Source organism: Silene latifolia, chromosome 9, assembly GCF_048544455.1.
Source record: "Silene latifolia isolate original U9 population chromosome 9, ASM4854445v1, whole genome shotgun sequence".
In the NCBI taxonomy this organism is placed as follows: Eukaryota; Viridiplantae; Streptophyta; class Magnoliopsida; order Caryophyllales; family Caryophyllaceae; genus Silene; species Silene latifolia.
In genome coordinates, this window is record NC_133534.1 from 79761962 (window position 1) to 79781223 (window position 19262).

General features: G+C 43.6%; 1 protein-coding gene across 1 annotated transcript; it reads left to right on the forward strand.

The window, feature by feature from the left end:
- The first annotated feature begins 256 nt into the window (after positions 1-256).
- Positions 257-823, forward strand: LOC141601259 (uncharacterized). The gene has a single exon (XM_074421523.1). The coding sequence runs from the start codon at positions 257-259 to the stop codon at positions 821-823; it is 567 nt and encodes a 188-aa protein (XP_074277624.1).
- Positions 824-19262: the final 18439 nt, after the last annotated feature.

Below are 19262 nucleotides of genomic sequence, written 5' to 3' on the forward strand. Positions count from 1 at the left end.
AAGCTTTGCACTAATCAGAAGGAAGGGGGACTTGGCCTGAGAGATGAGTACGATTGAATAAAGCGGCAGATTAGGAAACTGGTCCGTGGATTCAGTTCACCCTTCTAAGCTATGGGTGCAATGGGTGCATAGTGTCTACCTGAAGGGACAAGAATGGGAGGATTATAACCCACCCCAGGATGCAAGTTGGACGTGGAAAAAAGTTTGTAAATTGAAGCAGGAATTTCAGCCAGCCTACCACCAGAATGAATGGACTATGCTCCCAGGTAAGGAGTACACTATCAAGAAGGGGTATAGCTGGTTAAGGCCAACCAGCCAGGCTGTAAACTGGTCTCATATTGTTTGGACCAAATGGTCCATTCCCAAACACAGCTTTATAGCTTGGTTGTACTACCATCAAGGGTTTAATACCAAAGACAAGCTTTACAGATTTGGTATTGTCCTTGATAGCAACTGTTGTATTTGTGCACAAGAGGAAGAGTCACCATCTCACCTCTTCTTCCAATGCCAGTACAGCAGGAGAATTATTCAGAGAATTCAGGAATGGACGGGTGTAACTATGTCTGCAACCAATACTCAGAATTGGTGGCAACACAGGAGGTTCACGAGACTGAAGAATGGGGTTCTGAATAGTATACTTAATGCCACTATGTACTATATCTGGAACCAGAGGAATGCTAGCAGGCATGAGGGTGCTATACTTAGTCCTAGCAGGTGTGTAGTGATGATACAAGCAGATATCGGAATGGATTCAAAGAACAATTGCAGGGTACAGTGTCCAGAAAAGATAAGCATTGGCTTGAGAGATTGCTGCAATAGCTAGTTTGATCTACTATATGTTCTGATGTATGGTAGATGATATAGATGAGTTTGTGATAGGAGCATGGTTGTGAACAATTTATTCTGTACATGGTTATTTGAGCATCAATATATTTTTTACATTTTACCAAAAAAAAAAAAAAAGAAATAGGCATGCAAGGCTAGGTGTTGGTAGTGTAATCATGTTGTTTCCACTCAATTAATTAAACATAATTTAAACACCATACTACCTCCATATTTCGGTCCATATGGGATAAAATGGATTCCATTTTATCTTTGTCAATTTTTCAATTTGTCACATGTCACAAGTCATGTAAAATTGTCATGTATTTTTAACGTATTAAAAATCAACGTATTAATAAAATACGCCACGTACAAAATCGACTTAGTAATTCACAATTACTTGTACCAAAACACTTTACCAATTATAAACTACAACATCTTGTATTTATAATAAATTATTCATTCAGTTCAATTGTTTCCGTAAACGATAATTTCATCTAAGCAATAAAAAAATTCGATTACTTACACCGTATCTTATTTAATCAAATTACAATGAGACACGTAAATATTACTTCCAAAATCGTCCGTCAATTTTAAGTAATTTAATTAACCCGTATCGTCATACGATCAATTAAATAATCAATTAAGAGTGTTACCCTTTAGGTATGACCTAAGGGGATCAACTGATCACCACCGTCGCACGACAGTAATGTCAAACTCTAGTCAGCCAATCATTACCGATATGTGTGGACCAGTTGACAGTAAAATATTACTTCCCAATTGTATTCATAAAATGAGACTTAAACATGTGATCATCGTGATCGACAGTTGTGATCGCATTATTGTCGGAGGACACATATTCCAACAAAATGCTCCTTTTGATTAGTATGATTTGTATTTTGCGAGAAAAATTCATCTTAAAACTTCGTCTTAAAAGTGTGTAATTCGAAAAACAGTCCGCACTATGGCAAAATTTTGGAAATATCCTTGTTGAAATTCATTTTCTTGCAGCATGCCGAAAGCAAAAGCCCCAGCTAAGAAGCGGACTCGCGCCAATGTATAAATGGAAATGGGTCAATCTAGCCAAGAACCCATTGTTCCTCCGGTGGAAGAATATCCATCGGTAATTTTCTCTGACTTTAAGCAGCGAAATGCTTTTGTGGCCTTGATGAGTCGGACCATGAGACCGACACATTGTGTGAATCCCGACATCTTGGAGACCTTGGGGGTTAAAGGGGATATCGTGCATATCTTTGAGATTTTGGGGATGGAGGGGCTATACCACCTACGCAAAAAGTCTTACCCGTATCTGACCTTGGAGTTTTTGAGCTCCTTTGTGTATGATGTAAAGGGGAAAACCGTTTCTTTCCGCCTTATGAATGAGGATTAGGAACTAACCCTTGATGAGTTTGTCGGCCACCTTGGCCAAGACACATAGAAAGAGGGGTACATTAGTGATGCGGTGAAGAATAATGGGGCACCCAACTACCTACCTTACCTGACTGGACGACCCGTTCCCAGTGCGAGTGCTATGTTGATCAATGATGTTCAGTACGTGTCACTCCGTATGTTCCTTAGGATGATGACTTCCCTTTTGTTCGCGAGGGAGGATGTGAGTAAGCTGAATTCTCATGAGGTCATGTTGTTGATGTCTTACCTTAACCTCCGTCGGGGAGAGCCTTTTTACTATAGTGCTCCTGAGGTCGTGTGCTCTTGCTTGGACCATATGGTACGGTCTTCGAACGGTCATATTTCTTGTGGGGCTATCGTGACCCGCTTAGGAAGTTAGAGAATGGGTCGTTTGCGTGGAGAGTGAGGGGATCCTAGCGGATGGTGCTTCCCAATTCTGAGCACCTACCCGTGATTGACCATCTGGCAGAGTATGACCCGGAGAGTGGGGAACCGGAACCTGAGCCTCAGTTTTACTTGATCGACCCCATGATCCTCTTAGACCTAACCGAGCCTATCTCCATGACGGAGACGCAGCCGATCGCTTCTCCACCCCGTCAGCATCGTGGAGGGAGAGCATCGAGGGAGGCTGAAGTTGAGACTGAGCCTTTTTTCTCTGCACCGACCTTTTTCTCACCACAGTACTCGCCCTACCCCACCATCCACGGCCCTAGGATGCAAGTTAGTGACCTGACTAAGCGGATCTCCACTACCTTGGTGCTCCAAAACATGCACGAGATGGCCTCCAACCAGGGTATAGGGACATGATTAGCACAACCGGTGTGGTGGAGAGGACCCAGGAATGACACGGGAGTCTTCCATAGTTACGGAGTTGACCCTAGCTTTTGGAGACCACCAGAGGAGACCGAGTTTAGCTGCCTCGCAAGACCGTGGGGAGTCAACAACGACGGCCAGTTGGATGAGGCAGGGAGATAGACCGGCGGTGGAGGCTACCCAGCTGGAGCTTTTCAGGAAGCAAGTACATCTGGAGCAGGTACATTAGGCACCGGAGGTGGTGAGGAGATGGAGGAGGGTGCGGATATGTGATTTCCGTTGTATTTCTGGATTCATTTCTCGGTTTGTTGCTGGATATTTGCTATATTTCGTCGTACTCTTTTACTTTGGATGATTGTAACTGGCCATAAGGCCGCTACTTGTTTTCACGTACTACGTTTGAAACTTTTAGATAAGAAACTTTGAGTTGGTGACGGAATATGTCACTGTTGCAGGTATAACCTTTGGTGTATAGGTGTTTTGATGTCGAATTTGCATTCTGACGTGGAAAACTCGCCCAAGTATTTAAATACTCGGCCGAGTATCGCTTACTCGACCAATTACACTTTATACTTGGCCGAGCACCCAGATAATACACTCTTCGTTATTTGGAATTGTTATAAAGTTAAATGGGTAACTGTTTTGGTATGTGTATGCTTCAATACCTTAGTAATGTGTTGGGATTTTATGAGATGCACCTTGCACATATGATCACGATATATGATTGAATCTGAGGTGCGACGGTAATAGTAATATGAGATGTGATTTGTGGGCGTTAACAGTAGTTAGTGTTGATCAATGGGCAGTGGCATCTTCATACTTCTCGCATCTCTCTAATTATGTTGCGTATTTTGTCTCTTTGAATTGCATGAATAAGGTGGTTGTTTACATACGTATGGACGTGTCGTAATTGCCTTGTAATAGAGTATATGTTCCATAATTGTCGTCATATTGTATATGTATGAGCTTGGTGGATGGGTAGAACGAACTTCGGGGACGAAGTTCCTTTTTAGAGGGGTAGATAACGTCGTGATAAAAGATAAAAGTTCGAACATGTTGACCAAAGTTTCTCTATGCTTCATCTTTATTTTGATTGCCAAGCCATGAGTTGTCACAAACTTATAAACTTAACGGATGTAACGAGTACAATTGAATTTAACCTGTTACATAATTCATTGAGTAGTTGTACACAGTAATGGTATAGTGATGCTTTATGGTCATCGAAGACTTGTCAAGTATGTCGCGAAAAAACCACCTTTTAGGTGTCGTATATGTCTCAAACTTGGGTAGCGTTCGTTGTAGTGAAGTGATAGGTCTTTCTTAGGTGTCGTCGCCGTGTTGGGAGGTATGAGATGAACTTCGGGGACGAAGTTCCTTATAAGGGGGGAAGACTGTAATAATCGCCCTGTCTAAGGACCTCTTGACCGACCGTTTAGCCAGAGAAGACCGTAGGAGGGGATAAGCGAGAGGATAAAGGACCTATGTATCTGTTCACTCGACCTAGTAGGGACTACTCGACCGAGTAGTGGTAACACTCGACCGAGTAAGGCATACTCGGCCGAGTATGAGAGTACTCGACTGAGTATTGCCGCTGTTGACGCGTTATTATAAAACGCAAGTTGGTAAGTCTCATTTCATTTTTGACGGTTCCCAATCGCCCTAACCCTAATATATCTTCCTTTGTTGGAAAATGTGTCCTCAACAATAGTGCGATCACATGTTTAAATCTCATATTAAGAATACGTAAGGGATGATTCATTATATTGTCGACTGATCATCATTAATCGGTAATGATTGGCTAACTAGGGTTTGACATTGCTGTCGTACGACGGTGGTGGTCAGTTGATCCCTTAAGGTCAGACCTAAAGGACAACTCCCTTAATAGATAAATTGATTAATTGTATGACGATACAAAGTGATCAATTCCTTAAAATTGAACAATTCACTTGTGAGAGAAAATAATGATATCTTATTGTAATGGGATTAAATAAGATTTATTTTAGTAATAAAAATGGTTTATTACTAAAATTGTTTATTGTTTGAGAAACAATAGAGATAAGAATGAATGGTTAATTATAATTACAAGATGTTGTGAATTATAATTATAAGACCCATTTTATTTATGTGATCAAGTATCACTAGTCAATTTGTTGTATGTAATTTAATTAATTTATAAAATGATATTTATGTGATAAATATGCATTAAATTAATTAATAACATGTAAAATACTATGTGTGACATATTGTGTGACAAATGACAATTTGACAAAATAAAATGGTAGTCCATTTTAAGTGTGTTGGACCGAAATGGAGGGAGTATTAGTGGGTTGTCATTATTTTATTTTATGTGATGAAATAATAAATAATTGAACCTATGCATACTAGCCTTACACACCTAAATTGTTGATAAGAGTAAAAGGAAAAGGAGATTCCATTTTTGGCTTGTTCTCCTTGACCCCCACCGGTTTCCTACTCTTTCTATAAGAGATTTGTTCTCTTATTTTCCTACTATCATTTATTCACACAACACTACATGCAAAGCTAGCTCTATTCTCTCATATCTCTCTAAATCAAGCTTTTAGAAACCTTATAAATTGTTCATAAATTCTAATATCAATAAGGTTATAAGTGTAGTAATAATAACAATACTAGGTAGTATCCCGCGCTTCGCGCTGCCTATTTTAAAATTTTAGTGTTTTAATTGTGGAAAAATAATATGATTCATATATGACCTTTAATATTTTTATTTATAAATAAAAATAAATTATTTTTTCCCAAATTTAATCTTTATAGGTTTAACTTCAATGTTTTAAAATAAAATAAATATAATTTTAATTAAAACTAATAATTAATAATTAATTATGCATAATCAATATTTTATAAAAAAAAATTGTGATAAATAATCACGTACTATACATACATATTATCATTTTAGCGGACAAGACATAGTTTTTTAGTCGACATCAACCGACGAGCGACACTATTGATTGTTCTTCGTAAGAAATTCTGTGCACAGAGAACGCCTTAGGACTCAAGAATCCGTAGGCGTTAATTGGGAGCTTCCACTCAACGATCTGATTATTCAGGTACCGATTACGACACATGGAACGAAGAATGTTATTGTAATTCATAATTTAAACAAACATCATTATTCATAAATGGAAATGACTAAATAGTTTTATTAATTAAACTTACTTCATCCAAATCAAAATGTGAACAACATCTAAATTGTCAGAGTCGACAGATTCCATCAGTTGCTTCGGGTCCAGTACGGTTATATCAGCTGCGCCCATAATTTCCTCTTTAATGTTAATCATGACTACGTCCCCTAAAGGTGACTTCTTTACAGCCAGGTTTTGCAAAGCCTTCAGCGAAGTAGTTTTCATTTTTTTTCTTATATTCACAAGATTCATAATAAGAATCATAAGCAGGCTTGACTGCAATAACAAAAGTACCGGGCTTATAATGTATGTCCTGTGGTTTTGTTTTTGGGGAAGACGTCGTCCTTCGGAGACTTTGTTCGTTGACGTAGTAGTAATTGCTTTAGCTGCCGCCATGGCTTTGCTTAACGTCTACAAATGTAAAGATTAAAGTACTTACGATATGTTAATATTCGTACCCTAATATATATAGAGAACAAGTAATAATTAACGTCTGCGTATAGGTACCTAGGGGATGACAACAATGATGAGGTTGTCAGGCCATTGCAGATAAGAACTTAGGGCTTCTTTTAAATAAGTGACCTCCACATTAGGAAATGGTACTTTTACTTCCCCATACTCGTCTTTATATAATTGGGACACTTCCACTTTCCTGCATTTGTCACGAAGGGGTATACCATGAACCTTAACTTGTTGAAGCCGGTCGTAAACGAACAAGTATCCCCTGGCAACAGCAACTTTCTGTTTCCCCTGTAAATAGAACAGACGACAAGCCACCTTGCAATCTCCCTTCACGACAGCTTTAATCAATTAGTACACATGCATTCACTACCTTTAATAAATTTCAAAAGTAAAAAACGTGTACTGAGATGAATAATTATAAACTAGCAGCTATTACCTTTTTCGTTATTGAGAAGAACGTCTGATCATCAACTACCTCAATCTCATCCTGTGTCACAACCTTCCTGACTTCCTCTTCCTCTTCAACTGCCTGATATCGATCCTCGGCTCCCACCTCAGTTTCCTTTGCCATTTCCTTCTCCCTTGCCATGTCCTCCTCGACTTCCTTCTGTACATTAACACTTGTCCATATAACACGTACTGATTTTCCAAATCATATAACACATTGTATATAAGACATAAATATCATTACCTCTTTTTTCTCCTCCTTCTCCTCCTTCTCCTCCTTCTCCTCTTCCTCCTCCTCCTCCTCCTCCTCCTCCTATACTCAATCTACGACTTCTTGAACTATATCCAACTCTTCTTCTGATAGCTTTGCCCCAATTTCCAACATTCTCAGCATCAACCTGGCTATTTTCTGTAGCTGTGTAATAGAAATTAATGTCAGCATATATAGTTATAAATTACGTTAGTTCAAATATAGCATTTATACGACTACCTTCTTGGAATCATCACCACTAATCATCCTTCGAGTACTTTTCCCAAAATACTTAGTGATACCAACATGCGTCGATACCCCTCTCACAGGACCTGGATGCCCTGCTTTGCCGATTGCCCTAGCAAGAATGTCATCACGTCCTTGAGGCTTCCATTTTTCTTCCTGTAGATACCCAGTATATGTTAAGACTTCAACAAACACCCGATGATTATCGGACTACAACATGCTTTGGAATCGCGGCGTTTGATCGACAGTTTGTGTACAACTTTACGTCGGAAAACTTAAAACGATTTCGAAAATAAAACATTTCAAAAATACCTGGAGTGTTTAATGCATGACGACGGGGTCACAATGACACTAACGAGAGTCAAAACCGACACCGGACCAAAAACCGACTCAAAAATTCAAATCCCAACTCCAACAACGAGTCAAACCGAGTCAACCACAAAAAACAAACCTTTTCAAATATTCTATGTTAAGGTTTCCCGGAATCATACATAATCAAGTACCAAACATGTTCATCCAAATCCTAGGATAGAACAAATCATGATTGCTCTTGTGTGAAAGCGACAAGACAATTCGAAGACCCTCGACGTGGCTCGCGCCTCTTTGAGCAGCCCAGGTGGCCACGTCGCTCAAAACTCAAACAACCACTCATTCTCTTATAAATACCCATCAAATGCCCCCATTTGAGAACTTACGCGAGTGTCCGCCCCCTCTTTTGTCCCTTAAAATTCTCGACTCGACTTCTCAAGTCACAATCCGACGCGTATTTACGACCTACCGATCGTAAATACAAGCCTTACACATTATTTGGTACCGTCATCGTGCATTAAATCACTTGACCGACCACTTCGACCACTACACCGTCACTAATCTTAAAACACTCTTTTACTTACCAAAACGGTTTTAAACCGAGTTTTTTCCGACCAAACGAGTTGTTACACTTACGTCGGTCACTCACCATAACCAAACATGTAAGTATGAGGGTGTAAAAATCCTTCTTTTATCATGTTTTTATTTGTTTCATGACTATAACATGCTAAAACTTGCATAACATGAACCAAAACACGGGATAAACGAGCCAAAACTGATTTTTGGCCTGAGACAGAAGCCCCTTGGTTCGTCGGCTAGCCCGCGTCTAATTGGGGTGTCCAGGTCAGAACTCAACCGTGTTTGTTCTCGTCATTCCCCTTTAATTCATTTTCATATTTGTAATCGGTTTTTAACATTTCAAATATTTTCAAACATTTTTATTTTATTTTATTTGCTTTAACCATAAAACATTTTTCACCCTTGGTTCCTCATACCATGACGGTTAAATCCGTGTTTCGGTGATAATATTTGGTTAATGACATTTAAAAGGTATTTAAACCCTTTTATTTCATTTCTTTACATTTTGGGAGGTATTTTAAAGCCTTTCATCATTTTTTACACTTTCAAAATAAACATATTAGTCACCAACACAAAGTCATCCTTGGTTCTACATACCATGCCGGATTTTAACCCGGGTACGATGACGAATGTCGACTAATGATATTCAAATGAACTTAAAACAATTAGTTCATAATCATTTTCAAAACTATTCATGTCAAGCTTGTCAAAACCGAACCCGACACCGAATATTATCAAACTAATGATGATTATTCGAGTCTTGTTCTTCAAATCAAGAAATGCGGTCTAAACGACCCTTTCAAATCAAATCGGGTTCAAATACCCACCTTTCAACACGTTTTATAACGTTTTCTAAATGGCCAGAATACGGCATATAACCGTAGGTTGACCCGCGCCAAAACAGGCCTTTCATTTCTCATTTTCAAAACCAGAGGAGGCCCCTTTACACCGCCGGCTGGCTCGCGCCTCATGTAGCCGTCTGGTACAAGACCTGTTCCCTTTCCAGCACTCGTCTAGGACGATCCCGACTCCGGTTAGCCCGGATATAGGACAGATCAGATGACTATTTGCTTATTCAAAATCATATTTGCAAAATGCCTTACTAAGAAAAATGGATCACGTTATGCACCATAAACCTAATACGGTAAATGGATGTTTTATATCCGTCTTGCATGCAAATCAATCATTAATCCAACTCGACATCTTATACTTGATACTTGGATTAAATCAACCGACTTAGAAAGCTCTCACATGCTAGGTTTAAATTATTGGATGCGCATTCATGCATTTAAACCGTTTTATCAACTTTTTCATTCAACCAACCAAGATCGATCGAAGAGAGGCGCTACATGGCGGGATTGGTTGTCTGATTAAAGGGCTTCCCAATACGTACCTTCACCTCTTACTCAGAAACTTTGGATAGTGGACGACCTTATCCAGGGCGTACGAGAGTCATTCTAGAAAGGATGTTAAAGAGGGACGATTTCCTTATCTTTAGTACCTATGTCAAACGCTGCTTTGTGCTTCGATTTGACCGAGGTATAAAGTGGATTTCGAATGGGTTCCAAGCATCCCACAAATGCTTGGTGGCGACTCCGTACATCTCTAATCGTTTCGAGACCCTTACCGAGATGATACCGACCGATCTAAAATGATCCGGTCGAAAGTATCTTTACGCCGCCGAGCGTGGCTTTCAAAATGACCGCTGCCATTGTCCACAGATCGAACCGGGCATACACAGGTGGGCCATGTCCACAATTTGGCGACTCCGCTGGGGACAACTAGGACACTTACGTATTTGTGATACCTAGATGGTGAGACTCGAACGAGGTCTTGGTTGGAATGCATTAATTGATATTACGGTCATGGTCGGGTTCCTTGTCCGGGCCCACAACCTAACCCTTTTCGGCCAATTGGCACGTCTCGTCGGCGTGAGTTTTCTCATCCTCCCGTTTTGAATCCCGATTGAGTCAAGCATACCGTCGACGTTACACATTTCTGTTTCGTCAAAGAGCTTTCATCACTTTCGAGCACGAGGCTAGGGGACCCTCCTTACACATTTTGTTTGGATTGGTATCCCTCTCGCAAATCGGGGTTTGATTGCTTGGTGTGTAACCCACCCTTCTAAGCCAAAACCCGTGTCAGCATAATGCATAATATAATGAAACTGTGAGTGCTTATGTGCTACTTGATCATAAGTCCTTCCGTGTCATTTTCAAAATTTCAAAAAACACCTTTTTGCGCCGTTATAATGGCCACTTCAAACCTCGGTCTTCCGCCGACCGTTACACGCCTTTCTAGGCCGTCGAAATGACGATTTTCAAACCCGGTTTTTATAACAATTTCAACACGACTTTCTAGGGCGTCGTAATGACGATTTTTAAACTCGGTTTTTATAAGCATTTCAACACGCCTTTCTAAGTTGTCGTAATGATAATTTTCAAACTCGGTTTTTTACAACCATTTCAAACCACCTTTTCACGCCGTTATAATCGCCGCGTCCAGACACGGATTTTAACCTGTTTCGCGCCGACAATGGCTCTTTCAAAACCCGAGAAAAGCACACACCCTTTTCTCGAGACACTTTCGAGATCCCGAGGACCATGCACCGTCCCCGAGGCCTCTTCAAACATTTCAAACTTGATTTTCAAAACATACAATTTTGAATTTCAAAACCGTCTTGGGAAACAATACACTGTTTCCCGAGCCGATTCAAACTCAAAACCGTCTTTTGCAAATAAACTTAAGACAACCCTTTCAACGGATCGACTTTCGGAGATCTCTACCTTCGGAAGCCGTCCACAAAGCGACAAATGAATCTTTTTGAAAATTTCTATTTTCGGAAACTTCAGTCCACCATTCCAATTCCGCCTCGTGTCTATCGAGTCGAAGCAAATGTACTTATGGGTCTTTACTTATGAGTCGTCTCACCACGAGACCCGTCCAATGGCGTCACGCCGTTATGTTGGACTCGTGTCAAAAGTTCGGTCAACACCGTCACATCATAAATCGAGTCAGCACCGAGGAACCACACACGGTCACCCTCGTCTTGTTGAGTCGGATCTTTGTCTCGTCCTTGTGTTGTCTGCGTTCAGTCTTTGAACCATGTCGGATTGAGTTGTAATGTGAGCCGTTTTTCTGCCTCAGAGCCATGGCCCCGTCTTCAGCTTCGTCCAACAACAACAATGATAATAACAGAGATGTGACGACTGATCAGCTAGCCAGCCTGCTCACCGCTCTTAAGGTCACCCTGGATCGCGTCGAGACCCGTATCGACGCCCTGGAAAACAAAGAAACTGGAGAACATAATGCTCCACCGCTGACTGAAACTGAGAAGAGGCTAAAGCTCCTGGAAGAACAGCTCCTAGCCCGGGGAACAATATCCATCTTGAGAACAACCGAAGGTTCGAACCTGTTGGGGATCAGTTACCTGACAACTTTACCCTAACTGATGTACCTAAGTTCAAAGGAGTGCAGGACCTGCTCAATCATATCCATGCCTTCAAAGACTACATGGCCATTAAGGGGTCAGACATGAACTCTTCACCCGGATCTTCCCGTCCTCTTTGGAACCGATCCCTCGCCAGTGGTACTACTCCCTTGATCCGAAAAACCTTACTACTTGGGATGAGGTCGCGGTTGAATTTGCTATGCAATATGCTGACAATGTTGAAATCCAAGCCAATACCCGTACCCTTGAGGTTCTAACCCAGAACGACAAGGAGGGGTTCACCGAGTTCTTAACCCGTTGGAGGAGAGTGAGTAATCAGCTGGTCAGCAAGCCGAGTGAGTCAACTTTGGTGGAAAAATTCGTCAACAATCTCCACCCAGTGTATGCCAACTTACTGAGGTACCAAAATATTAAGACCTTCTAGGATCTGCAAATTCTGGGGACACGCATTGAAGATGACCTCCGAAAGGGTGTCTTGGCCAAGACCACTGGCAGAGGCTACGAAGGATCCACATCAACCGGGTCTCGCCAATACGGCCAAACAAACAAGATCGATAAGGTCAATCTCGTTGAACCATCTGCTAAGAGAGCTGAGCGCCCCCAGAGAGTGTTCACTAACATAGGGTCAACTTATGCAAGTGCTCTGAACAGGCTCATGGACCAGGGAAAGTTGCAACCAATCGGACCCAGCCCGAATCCGACCGATGCTAAGAAATCCCGCTTCTAGAACCCCAATGCCTATTGTCAGTACCATCAAGGGAAGGGACATGATATTGAAACCTGCTTCAAACTCAAACACATCATCCAAGACATGATTGAGAAAGGGGACCTGCCTTTACCCCCGCCGACTAATCCAAAAAACAAAACAAATCCTCTGAGAATCCACGCCATCTCCAACGATGAGCCAACTCTGGACTGCTCACACCTCATCCTGCCAGTTGATGACGAGGTAAACGCCTTGGAAAAAGATCCATCAGACGGGGTATTTGTGTTCAGTGCCGCCACTATGCTTCAAACTCAAACACATCATCCAAGATGTGATTGAGAAAGGGGATCTGCCTTTACCCCCGCCGACTAAGCCAAACAACAAAACAAATCCTCTGGGAATCCACGCCATCATCCAAGACCTGATTGTGTTCAGTGCCGCCAATATGCTTCAAACTCAAACACATCATCCAAGACATGATTGAGAAAGGGGATCTGCCTTTACCCCCGCCGACTAAGCCAAACAACAAAACAAATCCTCTGGGAATCCACGCCATCTTCAACGATGAGCCAACTCTGGACTGCTCACACCTCATCCTGCCAGTTGATGACGAGGTAAACGCCTTGGAAAAAGATCCATCAGACGGGGTATTTGTGTTCAAACGAGGATTACCCGACTTGAAGATGCCTACCGTCGACTTATCTTCAATCCTCCGCCACCACGCCCGAGGGAGAGTCCCCCGAGCACCCAAAGCTACCCTCACCCGGACGGATTGCTCCCGCGACCATTCTGGCATGCACCTCACGATAATTATCCTCACAGTAATCACCCTCACAATAATGACCCTCACAAAAACTACCCTCACAAAAATTACCCTCACAAAAATATTCCTCACAAAAACTACCCACCTAGAAATACCTCTCCAAGGTGCCTTCGAGATCCTGGAATCAATGGCATCTGGAGAGATGATGTTGAAGATGTATACCTCGTCCCAGAGAAAGAGAAACGGGCGAAAGAGATCGGTCATCTTACCCGGTCCGGACGCCCCTATCAGAATCCGAACAATCTAACAACGAACGACCGAGTTGTCCCGGAAGTAGACACTCAACCAAAGGCTCCTGAGAATTCAATCCTCAAACAGCTTCAGAAGGCAAAAGCCGAAATCTCAATTTGGCAACTGATCGCGACATCCTTTGAGCATCGACAGGCTTTGCTGCAAGCCTTGGGAAAATTAACCGTGCCCTCCACCTCTTCCCCTGAAGAAATAGTGGCACATATGACAAGGGACGCCCCTGATTTAAACAAACCGGTCGTCTTCTCCGACGAAGATATCCCTCCCTTCGGAGCCAACCATAACCTTGCCCTGTACATTACCGTACAATGTCTCAGGAAGAATGTGCCCATGGTCCTTGTAGATGACGGGTCTGCGGTGAATGCCATTCCCCTCAAGACTTCTCACAAGCTGGGTATTAAGGAAGCTGATTTGGTCCCAACAAATCAAGGAGTACGCGCCTACGACGGCACTCGCCCGCAAGGTCGCGGGGCTTATCACTCTGGCCGTCACAACTGGACCACTGGAAAGACAAACTAGTTTTCAGGTGGTCGACATCGACGCCTCTTTCAATATGGTCCTGGGACGTCCCTGGATTCACGCCGTCAAAGCAGTTACCTCAACTCTCCACCAGAAAATCAGGGTCCCCTTCAACGGGAAAACAATCACGATTCCTGCTTCCCCGATCAAAGCTGTCATGAGAAAGGGAATAGCCTCCCAAGCCATCGAGGAGGATGACAATGAAATGTGGGGATTCCAAGCTGTGAATGCCATAACTGATGAATCAACACCCTTTTATTGTGACCCGTTTGCCAATCTCACGGTCAACCGTATCATGATGCGCCAGGGTTACTTCCCGGGTTTACCCCTCAATCCGCTGAAAAGCACCTTACGTCCCTTGAAACAGGCTAAGGTCCCCAACATTCCCTTCGGGCTGGGATATGAACCTACCGATGAAGATATCCAGGAGATGAACCTCCTAATTCGAAAACGCAAGAAGCACGGAGTTATCCTCCGTCCCTATCATCTGACCCTCAATGGATACTTTGTCCCCGAGGGAGAATCAGAGCTCTACCATGGCTTTCCGGAGCCGATCTATGACTTTGTGGCCAAGGCCAGATACCCGGGTGTGGAAGTCTTCCAGGACTGCTACTTCATCCCCGACAACGCCGAAGCCGCTTCAACCGAGTCTAAGCCGTCGCCATGCCTCGACGGACAAGCTGTCACTCTCCTCTTTGGAGAAGATCACATCAAGCACCTCGACTATGAGGACATCGTCAACATCGCCCTGAAGGACAATCAGTTTGACCCAACTGCCTTGATCTCCGACACTGACCCGGAGAAAGCTACACAAGGCTGGAGGAAAACCGTCAAGTGGACAGATCGCCAAGGCCGCATTCTCAAGATCACAACTGGAGAAGGCCATATGTTCAAAGAGGGAAGTGAAGAAGAATCTGAGTCTGAGTCGAGGTCAGAGTCTGTCATAGCTCCTAACACTCCTGATACCCCAGTCAAGGTTCCCTTCCCACTATTTTATCAGAAGGTTGTGGCTGATTCAGAGGCTGAGTCTACAAGGGTCACCCCCACTCCCATGAAAGGTGACAACCTGGAGCCTGTTCCAGGGGCCACCTCCTCTGCTGTGTCGCCTCTGACCGACCACAAGATGTCTGTCCACTCCGAGCTTTTCGCTCATGTCAACTTAATGAACTCTAAGTTTGCTTATGACTCGTCTCAATTTAACTGCAATGCAATTCTGAATGACTATGAGGAATTCGACTTGAGTGACTACCCACCTCACCTAGCCAAAGAACTTGACAAACGGGAAACCAGAACCCCCCATCATTGAGGAGACCGAACCTATTAACGTAGGAACCGACAACACACCACAAGAACTTAGGATATGGACAACCTTGGACCCCTCGGATAGACAACAGTTCATTTACCTCCTCCACGAATACAAGGACGTATTCGCCTGGTCCTACAGAGACATGCCTGGGATTGACAGGGAAATTGCAGAGCACCGAATACTCATTAAACCCGGAGCTAAACCTGTGAAGCAGAAGCTACGCCGGATGCGTCCTGAATGGGCCCTGAAATTCAAGGAAGAAGTGGATAAACAGTTCAAGGCTGGTTTCATCAAAGTGTCTGAATACTCCGTCTGGGTGGCCAACATTGTGCCCGTACCAAAGAAAGACGGAAGAATTAGGGTTTGCGTCGACTTTAGGGATCTAAACAGGGGGAGTCCAAAGGACGACTTCCCTTTGCCACATGTGGACATTCTGGTAGACAATACTGTCGAGCATGCTCTCCTATCATTCATGGACGGGTATGCTGGGTACAACCAGATTAAAATGGCGGAGGAAGACATGCACAAGACTGTATTCACTACATAGTGGGGTACATATTGCTACACGGTCATGCCCTTCGGCCTCATCAACGCCGGGGCAACCAATCAAAGAACCGCTATCACTCTCCTATATGATATGATGCACAAGGAGGTGGAGGTATACGTCGATGACATGATCGTCAAATCAAGAGAGCGGGACGGCCACATCCACGCCCTCCGGAAATTCTTCGCTCGTCTGCGGAAATACAACATGAGACTAAATCCTCAGAAGTGTGCATTCGGGGTCACCTCCGGAAAACTCTTGGGACATGTCGTCAGCAAAAGAGGCATTGAGATTGATCCAACAAAAATCAAAGCCCTTCATCAAATGCTTCGGCCTAGGAACGAGAAGGATATTCGAGGATTTCTCGATCAGGTCCAATACACCAGCCGCTTCATTGCCAAGCTCACCATGATTTGTGAACCGATATTCAAGAAGCTTCGCGCCTCCGATCACACTGATTGGGACGACGATTGTCAAAAAGCCTTTGACAGGATAAAGGAAATCCTATCCAAACCTCATGTCCTCATGCCACCTCAACCGGGGATCCCTTTATCCCTATACGTGACTATTACCAACACGGCCATGAGAGCTATGCTAGCACAAACAGTCGACGGCGAAGAACGAGCCATCTACTACATCAGCAAAAAATTCATTGAGTACGAGACAAGGTACACCCAACTGGAAAAGACATGCCTTGCCCTAGTATGGTCAACAAAGAAGCTGCGGCATTACATGCTCAGCTACACGGTCCACATCTACTCCAAGATGGACCCGGTTAAATATATCTTCGAAAAACTCGTACTAAACGGAAGGCTGTCTAGGTGGACACTCATGCTGTCCGAGTGTGATCTCAAGTTTGTACCCCTCAAGGTTATCAAGGGAAGAGCAGTCGCCGATTTCCTGGCAGAAAATCCCGTCAACGAGGACCCAACGACCGACACATGGTCACTTCCTGATGAAGACATCCTTTGTGCTGATTCCGACGCATGGGACCTATACTTCGATGGTGCATCTAATCTGAGAGGCTTCGGGGTAGGAATCCTTCTAATATCACCGGAGGGAGAACATGTTCCGATCTCAGTCAAACTAGACTTCGCCGTCACCAACAATGCCGCTGAATATGAATCATGTCTCATCGGCCAACAAGCAGCCATCACACTTGGCATCAAGAGATTGAGGGTCCACGGCGATTCCTCTCTCATCATCAATCAGGTGTCCAGCTCATGGAAAATCCGAAGTGACAGTTTGGCTCCCTACCGAGCAAAGATCAATCAAGAGGCCGAGTTCTTCGACCAAATCGACTACTTCCACTTGCCGCGAGAGAAAAATCAATTTGCTGATGCCCTGGCAAAACTTGTCGCGCTCGTCAACATACCTGACGACATGGCATCGATGCCCCTATGTGTCAAGAGAAGGAGCGAGCCAGCTCACATTTGTGCCATCAACGACGACGAGGAAAGCCATGATGAACCTTGGTACCAAGCCATCCTCAACTACAAAACAAAAAACGAATTCCCTCCCAACTCTGATCAAAGCGGACAAAGAGCCATCCGTTTACTCGCATCACAATTCGTGATAAACCAAAATCAACTATACAACAGAACACCCCAAGGAATTCTCCTCCTTTGTATTGACCATCACAAAGCCAAAAAAGTCATGGGAGAGGTTCACGACGGAGAATGTGGCCCTCACATGAGCGCAATGATGCTTACACGGAAAATCATGCGGGTAGGTTACTACTGGACCACCATGGAAGCCGATTACCGTAACTACGTCAAACATTGCCACAATTGCCAAATATTCGCCAACATACAACACATACCACCATCCCTTTTATACACCATGACATCACCCTGGCCTTTCTCAACCTGGGGCATCGACATCATCGGGAAAGTCAACCCGGTAGGCACCAAGGGGCATTGTTTCGTCCTCGTCGCGATCGACTACTTCACCAAATGGGTGGAAGCGCAGTCATATGCAGTCTTGACCGCCAAACAAGTGGCCAAGTTCATCTAGAAAAACATCATCTGCAGATATGGGGTACCCCATGAGATCATCAGCGATCAAGGCTCTCACTTCCGGGCGGAAACTCAGACCTTGCTGGACAAATACAAGATCAAACGACATCGATCATCCCCCTACCGTCCCCAAACTAACGGAGCGGTGGAGGCAGCGAACAAACCACTTGCCACCATTATCAAGAAAATGCAAGATAACTACCGCGATTGGCCGAGCAAACTCCCATTCGCACTCTGGGGATACCGAACCTCCATTCGAACACCGACAGGCGCCACACCCTTCTACCTAGCATACGGTATAGAGGCGGTTCAACCGGTAGAGTTAGAGGTCCCTTCTCTATGCATCCTACTGGAAAGTCAAGTCCCTGAGGCGGAATGGACCCGTCGAAGGTACGAGCAACTCACTCTTCTAGATGAACGGCGACTCAACACCTTGCACAAAGTCCAGCTATACCAACGACGTATACAACGGGCGTTCAACAAGAAGGTCAAATCAGGAACATCAAGGAGGGCGATTTGGTCCTCAAGTCAGTTCGAGCACAGGTACCAGTCGATCCGAGGGGAAAATTCAAACCTAACTGGGTCGGGCCATACCTGGTCAAGAAAATACTTTCGGGGGGTGCAGTGAGACTGAGTGACCTAGATGGGGAGGATTTTACAAACCCGACTAACCTAGACCAACTCAAGAAATACTACCCTTGAACCGTAACAACCTACGACCTAGCCTAGTTTTACAACTTGCAACCACCTCAACCCTTTTCAAGTCAAGTTCCTCAATGTGTTCTGATTTGATATTGCATGTTTTATCGAGTCTAAGTTGCGGCACCTTACCCGTTTCGAATATCCTTTGATCTGTCAAAGGCAACATCCATTTGCACTAAAACAAAAAACCCCTGAACTACGAGCAAGGTTTGATTTCACCTCTTCAGGTGGATACGTAGGCAGTCCTTCTTATACATGAGGGATACAACCACAAAACCCAATCAAAATTTACAAGACATTGCGAACTACGATCATGGTTTGATTTCATCTATTCAGGTGAATACGTAGCCAGTCCTTTCTTTCACAAGATAGATACAACCATCCCCACAATAAAGAACAACCATCCCCATACGACAAAAACCCCCACATACAAAAAAAACATCCC

What these genes read in the sequence shown, in the direction of transcription:
- LOC141601259 (XM_074421523.1), top strand. Translation starts at nt 257, where the DNA reads ATGCTCCCAGGTAAGGAGTACACTATCAAGAAGGGGTATAGCTGGTTA.